Source organism: Haliaeetus albicilla, chromosome 2 (assembly GCF_947461875.1).
Source record: "Haliaeetus albicilla chromosome 2, bHalAlb1.1, whole genome shotgun sequence".
NCBI lineage: Eukaryota > Metazoa > Chordata > Aves > Accipitriformes > Accipitridae > Haliaeetus > Haliaeetus albicilla.
In genome coordinates, this window is record NC_091484.1 from 2,043,106 (window position 1) to 2,050,578 (window position 7,473).

The 7,473-nt window shown below is 48.9% G+C and overlaps 1 protein-coding gene across 1 annotated transcript; it reads left to right on the forward strand.

Moving 5' to 3' along the window:
- The first annotated feature begins 5,964 nt into the window (after positions 1–5,964).
- FNDC11 (fibronectin type III domain containing 11) lies at positions 5,965–7,302 on the forward strand. Its single transcript, XM_009913710.2, has one exon. The coding sequence runs from the start codon at positions 6,063–6,065 to the stop codon at positions 7,038–7,040; it is 978 nt and encodes a 325-aa protein (XP_009912012.2). The 5' UTR covers positions 5,965–6,062; the 3' UTR covers positions 7,041–7,302.
- The last annotated feature ends 171 nt before the right edge of the window (positions 7,303–7,473 follow it).

Here is a 7,473-nt window from a genome sequence, read left to right on the forward strand (position 1 = left end):
CAGGAATCACCCTGAACCAGGCACTGCCCAAAGAGCTGCTCCAAACTCTGCCTGACACCCACCTTCACCCATGAGGTCCCAGCTGGAAGCAGCAGAGGAAGAACCAGGCACAAAGTCCATCCTCCTCCCTGTCTCTGTGGTGGTTTCCTTTGCAACAAATTAGTGTTTCAGAAATGCAGTAGACATGACATATGAAGACAGAAATTGCCAGCGACTTTTAATTTGGGTTCTGCCAATTTCTCTGTTCCAGCTATTGATTTTCCATAAAGATGAATCCCCGCTCCCAGCTCTCTCTGACAGGCGCTATCTGGGTGTTTTGCTTACCCTGAGAGTGGAAATATATGTTTTATTAAGTGTCAGAGCTCACTAATGAGAAGAGGGAGGAAAATCAATTGTCTGCTTATATCTTGATCTCAAAGACAGGACTAACAAGTTCTTTATTTTGATGCTGTGGGCAGGAGGACAGGGCAGAATGACAAACGTGGCAGACAACAGCTGTCAGCTCTGCTACAGAGGCAGCTCAGCTGATGGGGGGGGAAAGGGGTACATGGTGTTTGAATGCTTCAAACACATTTGTATTTGTATTAATTCAAAGAGATTCATAGAGTGCTATAAAATCCTATAGTTGAATTGATCCCTGATGCAAAGCTACTGAAAATGGTAACATTTCAGCTGCAGACTATAAGCAGGTTTATCCTCATATTCCTAAAATCAAGACAGCAGCTTGACCAGCTGTTCAGGATAGGGGCAGCCAAAGGGATTCCATTTTTCCATGCTAAATTTGGGATGAAGGTTAGCATTTATGACGAGAAGTACAAGCAAGCTCAGTGCAAAAGTCTCTGCACAACTCCAGCAATAAACCCTGTTTCAAACGTGCACCATGCTGTGCTCACAGAAAGTGCTCAGGTGACATCCTAGCCCTGCCAAAATGAGGAGCAAAGCTTGCTAAGCCCAGGACTTCACCTTTGCTGCGCGAGAAGCTCAGCCTCTGCACTCAGCTCAGCTGTGCAATACTTTCATCTTCTACCTCCACCTTTTCCAGGTCAGTTCTGGGGTACAGGAACACCCTGAATAGCCTGGACCTCACCAGCTTGAAGGCAGACATGCTCTCCACCGAGAGCTATTAAATACAAAGACACCATCGCATCTTCAGAAACCATGGGATGGGAGGGTGCCAAGGGAAATGGACGCAAATTTCAAGCCTTGTTTTAAACTCGTCCCTGGGCACCTGGCACAGGCCATGGCTGGAACAGGTGGCAAGGTTAGCTGGACCTTCGCAGGACATTTTGTATGTCCTTAAGCTGTCAGCTCACCAAGGCCGAGGGAAAAGGACAGGTCCAGTTCCCAGCACACACAGCCCGAACGACAGGATTGGGATCCCTGACATGAGCATCAACATTCATTTCCTGCAGAAACTTGGCATTATTACCAAATACTGATCTCTGCTAGCCCTTCCCCCCAGGCAAGGCTATCAACCTTCTTTCACTCATATTTGTTATCTTCCTTGTCTGTTAGAGAATCACACCTGACAATTGTATAGTTAATCTCTTGGCAGCTATGAAATGAAATGGTAAGCTCTGGCTGCCTTGAGAAGATGCATTGATTTCTTAAAATGACAGATCGCCTCCTCCTTTGATGTTAAAGCAGAAGCTTAGGGCTGGTGTTATGGATCTTGCCTATCATTCAATTAAAAAAGCTTAGCAGAGATGCCCCAGCTAAGCGTACAAGACAGCATTAAGGCTAAGCCCTGACCCAAAGATTTAATCGCAGGGAGTATGAAGGCACCTTCAGATACAGGACGCCTGCCCAGTTTGCTGATGAACACACTGGTCATGGCATTGAGCTTGCCACTGTGAACCAGACAAGCCAGTCTCTTCACAGTAAAACAGCTGACTGGCCAGTCAGGTCCCACAGCAAAGCAGAGCAGGAAAATCCCTTCCTACCCAAAAGGAAGCTTGCTGCACTTCTTAATGGAGCAGTTTATATTCTATTTCAACACATCTCTTTAATAAGGATTATGTGTTTAAGTTAACAAAACTCCTGACACTTTGTGAAACAGCCTCAGTCTCACTGTGGAGAACAAAGCACCAAGTGTCTCTGGCGTCAGATGTAAAGACTGCAAGATTCACCCTTGAAAAGCGAAAATACCCCCATCCCAACAGCATACCATAAAGCCCAGCAGACCACATTAGTACCCCAGAACCACCTGTGCTTTCCTGGGTGAATAGTAACATCTGCAAAGCAGCAAAGAGCAAAGCTGAAACCTATCTGTGGGCATCCCAGATCTGACCCATGCTGGGCTCAGAGCAGGTCCCAGGCAGAGCAGCAGTGGGGTGCTGCCAATGATGTCCTAATGCTCAGGAATTCAAGGCAGGGTCATTCACAATCTTTCTCCCAGAAATGCTACAAACAGCGAAGTTGTCTGGAGCAGCCTGGCAGGGCTGTGAGGATTCACTAGCCCCAGAGGCAGATACGTACCTACACCAGGCGACTCAAAACCCCAGCAAGGTGCCTGTGGTGTGAGAAACAGGGCAGCCGTGTGCCGGCACAGAGCTTCACCGTGGCCACCTCGCAGGGTGCAGGGTGCCACTAGCACGACCTTAAGGCTTCCCAGGATGGAGCCAGCTTTTCTGCTCCATGCTGCGCTCACTACACCTTGCCCTGAGCTAGCAGTCACCATTTTCTGGCTGTCCTGCCTTAGCTACTTCATCTCTGTCTGCAGGGACCCTTGGCTCGAGGCCATGTCCCCGCAGTTCGCCGCTGAGGTCTGAGCTCTGCAAGGATAAGAGATCTTTAAAGCAACCCACAGCAAAGCAGCTCAGTTTTAGACTCCTTCGTCTTGGAGCTAGGGCTCATAAACCACTGAGGCTACTGCCTAGCTCCGTGGAGCAGAGGTGAAACATGCTGGAGGAGCAATGGGAACATCCTGCACAGGGAATCAAAGCTTTGGAAATCGTATTTGGGATGCAAATGATCACAAACCCTGCAGTCCTCAGAACGTGGTCTTTTCATCGGCTTAGCCTCCCCACAGCCCCATCACAACAGCAAGGGGCACAAGATGGGAGTGAAACACATCGTGCCTGCTAAGAGGGGAGCACAGAGCCCTCGGCCCTTCTGCTCTCCTCCTCCATGCCCTCTGGTACGATGGGAAACTGCCCAGTGAACAGCCCCGGGTTGGGAGACAGAGCCTTCTCACACCTCAACGCACGTGATGCCCAGCCCAAAAGTCACACCGACCCCTCGCCCCGTGCCCACCACCGGCAGATCCATCACACCGTGATTACAACAAGCAGGCGTTGTGCACCGGCTCGCTGTAAGTGACCTGAGTCACTGCTTTCGGTATAAAAACAGATGCCGCTAATTAAGGAGGCAGAAGCGAGCGCGGCCGCGCTCCCCTCCCCACGCAGGCGGCCATCTCCTCTCGGGGCTGGGCTGGTGTCATGGGATCCTCAGGGACCCAAGGTACCACATTTCCCCAGGGACCAGAGGGCAAAAGGTGGAGGGGGCAGGCAGCTGAGAAGCACATTAGTGAGATTTATGGAAGGGAAAGTACAAATCATTTTGGGGCCTGCAGTCCCATAGGCAATGGGTGTATTTCCCCACACGCCACTGCTGCTAAGAGCAAAAAGCATGACGGCGAAAAGCAGGGGCTCGGGGGAGAAGTTGGTGGGTGCCGGGGGCTCGGTCCTGCCAGCGGGGCCACGATGGGGTGGTGGAAACCGACCGCAGGGAGAGGGAACGGCAACCGCGTCCACCCGAGACGCCGGAGCCTGGTCCTTGGGTGGTTTGCCCGTGGCTCCCGGGGCCTGGGCGGTGGCGAGGGCAGGCAGGGACCCCCCCACGCCCCGCCAGGGCCCGGTCCCACCACAGGCCCCGGTCCCGGTCCCACCACAGGCCGCAGCCCAGGCCCCGTTATGCCACAATGCGTCGCCATGGCAACCGCGGCGGCCTGCAGGGCGGCCGGGCCAGGCCGCACGTACAACCGGGCTGGACCGGGACTGGGGGCCGCTGGACGGAGCTCCCCGGGGCCTGACGAGGTGGGTCAGGGCTCGATGGGGCTGGGTAAGGCAGGTTTGAGCCTGCCGGAGGGGTCACAGGCTTGAGGGGCCAGGGCTTGTCCCTCAACCCCGGAGCGGGGGCAACCTGAGGAGGCTGCAGCCCTGGGATGAGGGACCTGGGTTTGGGCAGCGGGGAAGGTTTTGGGGTGCCCCCAGCTCCCGTGGGTGCCCCCTTCCACCCTCTCCAAGCCCTGGCTTGGGTGAGCCCAGGGCCACGCAGCCCCCCCCAAGCATGGGCAACTGCAGCCTCCCAGGCTGCAAACGTAACAGTGTTACTAGAAAAAACCAGCCGTTTCTGGCAAGAAAAAAAAGGGATATAAAAACAGAAAGGGAAAACAAGCACAATCACAGCTCTGTCTGTGGGCAAACAGACTGCGCTAGAGAGCCAAATCGCTCTGAAAGCGGGGTAATATAACCTGGTGCATGTGCTGTCCCTGTTGCGCTCCATACGGGGATGCCAGGAACTGGCACTGCTTTGGTTGAAGGTTTGGGGTTTTTTTTTGTGGAAAGAAAAAAGTGAAAAGGAAATAGTGCTTGTTTTTTAAGTTGACAGCTCTCTTGGAAAAAAAGTTGCTGTGAATGAGTGAATTAGTATAAATTGTAGTGCAGCTAGGGGCCAGATATCTTGAAACGCTTGAAATTCCTGCGAGGAAGTGTTATTAGTTCTGTTGATGTATTTTGGGAAAATGAGGCCAAGAAAAATTGCTTTGTCAACCAGGTATCACCATCTAGCTCCTACAAGACATGTAAGAATTAAAATATCCCAGTTAGGTACTATAAGAACTTAAATAATTATACCCAGAAAATTACACAGAATGAGGAAAGTTACCTGTTGCTAGCGTGTATCATCGCAGTCTGACTGGGGTCACAAGATCTTACTTTCAGAATTCCGTATTTATTTATTTTTCAAATTGAGCGTGCTCAGCTTGTGAAAGCCACGTTCTCCACGTCAAGCTGGTTTCTCATTATAATACTACCGACAACAGGGACACAGGCATTTATTGAGCTAATGTCTGTTTATGATACTTAAGTTGTGTGAGCCACAGGTATTTCAGCTAAAGCACAACAGACAAACACCTTCTGTCTTGGCTCAGCAGGCACCACCAACCAGGGCATGTCTTTGCCAGTAAATGAAATGGCTAAGACTAAGACAGCAGGTATGGCGTTGCAAAGGACCACTACCTAAACACCTTCTTAACAGCAAACCATTATCTGTTCACAGGTGCTTTACACGTGTTTCCTTCTCTTACTGTACATTGTTCATAGACTAACAGCATTCTTCTACAAGAAAGCAAGTAGATATCATGGACGAAGGCGATTATGTAAACTAAAACCAAAGAAAGGGAAAGCCATACCTCACTGAAAACATCAGGTTATGACTGTCAATCCGCTGTTGAAGGTAGAGGTGCAAGGAAAAACGCTAGCACTCCTCTTAAAAGCTGTTGTGAGGCGGCACTCGGCATATTGCAGGGTTCTGCCTGCTGCATACCAGCGTGCTTGGGGGGCAGAGGGTTAATCTGAATCACCAAGGTGATTATGTAGCTGTAGGAATTGGCTTAGAAGATGGGTCTCAAACCTCAACAGCCTGGCAGATTACAAAGAGAGAAAAATAGACATCTCCAGAGATGTAGAAGAATGGAAAGAAATTGCTTACAGGAGTACAAAGGCATCTAATTAGAATGAAACAGAAGATAATAAGATAGGGAGAAATTTTGGCAGAGTATATCAGAGAATAATTCCTGACCGTGAATCTATTAAGCAGAGGTAGAACCTCTCAAGGGGGTGGGGGTGGAGGGGTAGCAGAAGACCAGTTGGTTGGAATATATAAAAGTAGACTATACAAAACATTAGAAACCATACAACTATAAAGGAAAATGCCTCTGGAACTATATCTACTCTAACAGTTCTTTCCCATCTATAAATTTATAAGCTAAGTTTTAATTAAGAGAGAAGAGTCACAGCCATGATAATACTTCCTCACAGCTGCTTTTCCTTTGGTTCTTAATGTTATTATTGCTGCTTTCTTCACAGCAACTGAGCTTTGGAATCATGGCTGTGATTTTGAATGAGTTTGAAACCAGTTCGGAGGGTACTGCGCACAGTGAAGAACAAGACAGTGCCAGCTGGGAGTGGTACTTGGAAAGGAAAAGCCTTGTGCTGCAGTTCCTGAACTCCAACCTGAGCCTCCACCACCTTCAGCACCACCAGAGCAAAGTTGAGCTTCTGAAGAAGTGTTACTTTTACTTGGAGATTGAGCCCAAACACGTGAACGTGAGAGACCAGAACCACGTGATGCATCGCACTGACATCTTGCAACTAATAGACACCTACCAATTCCAGAGGATGAAGAAGGTGGGAAAAACCCAGACTGAAATCCAGCTGTCACTTTTAACTGAGCTGTTAGAACAGCTGGAACAAGGTCAGGAGGAGCTGAGTTGTTACGTAGAGACCTCTGACATGATAACGTTCCTCTCCTTGTGGGACTTGATTATGCAGAGACTGTCCAAGCTCTCCGAGTTTATGGAAACTCTCCTTTCCTTGCAAGTGCCAGGAAAGCTCTATGTCAAGCATCGTTTGGTGTCACATGCAGATCTTAGAGGTACTAGACTTCCCAACATTAGGCTTTCTCTCTGTACAAAGATACCACTGATTTTTGATCGAGAAGAATCATTTGCACACAAGAACTGGGCCAAGCTCAAGTGGTTTACCGAAAATCAAGAGCCACACCTCGAACAATATGAACTGCATGTTAAGTTACTGACAAATGGGAGACAGACAGAAGTGGGATACGGTAGGACTCAGGCAGTCACCTCCAACACATGTGTAGTCCAGGACCTGCACCCTGGCAGATCATACGAATTCACAATTAGAAGATCACACACTGACACACTTGTCTGTGAGAGATGGTACGACAGCATTACACTGAAGACAAAAACTAACGCTGTTGAAAACACAGATGGCAGCTCTTGTGCACTAGAATGATGAGGTGGCACACAAGAACATTCTTCTCAATTTATGCATTTGAAAAAGATGAATAAGAAAAATTAAAGGTAAACCTTATTTTCAAACATTTTGTGTAAAACTCAACTCATTCTGTTTTCAACAACAATTTTACAAGCGCCTTCCCCAAATCTTTCCAGGTTAACAGTAACCCATTCTAAACTTCTCACACAAAACAACATCCTTAGGCAGCATTCGGGACTCAACACTCACTTCCCACTGCTGGAACTCACAGGTGGGAGCAGCTAGAGCAAGCGGTCTTGCAGGACACCTTGGATGCAAAGCACAGGAGATAGAAGCATCTCCATCATACAGTGCTTTCCATCCACTGCAAGATGCCCAGTGCCAGCTTCTTGCAATGACGTTGTTTTGGTTTTGTTACCCCAAGTTATTTTTTACCCCACGTCCTTCCTCC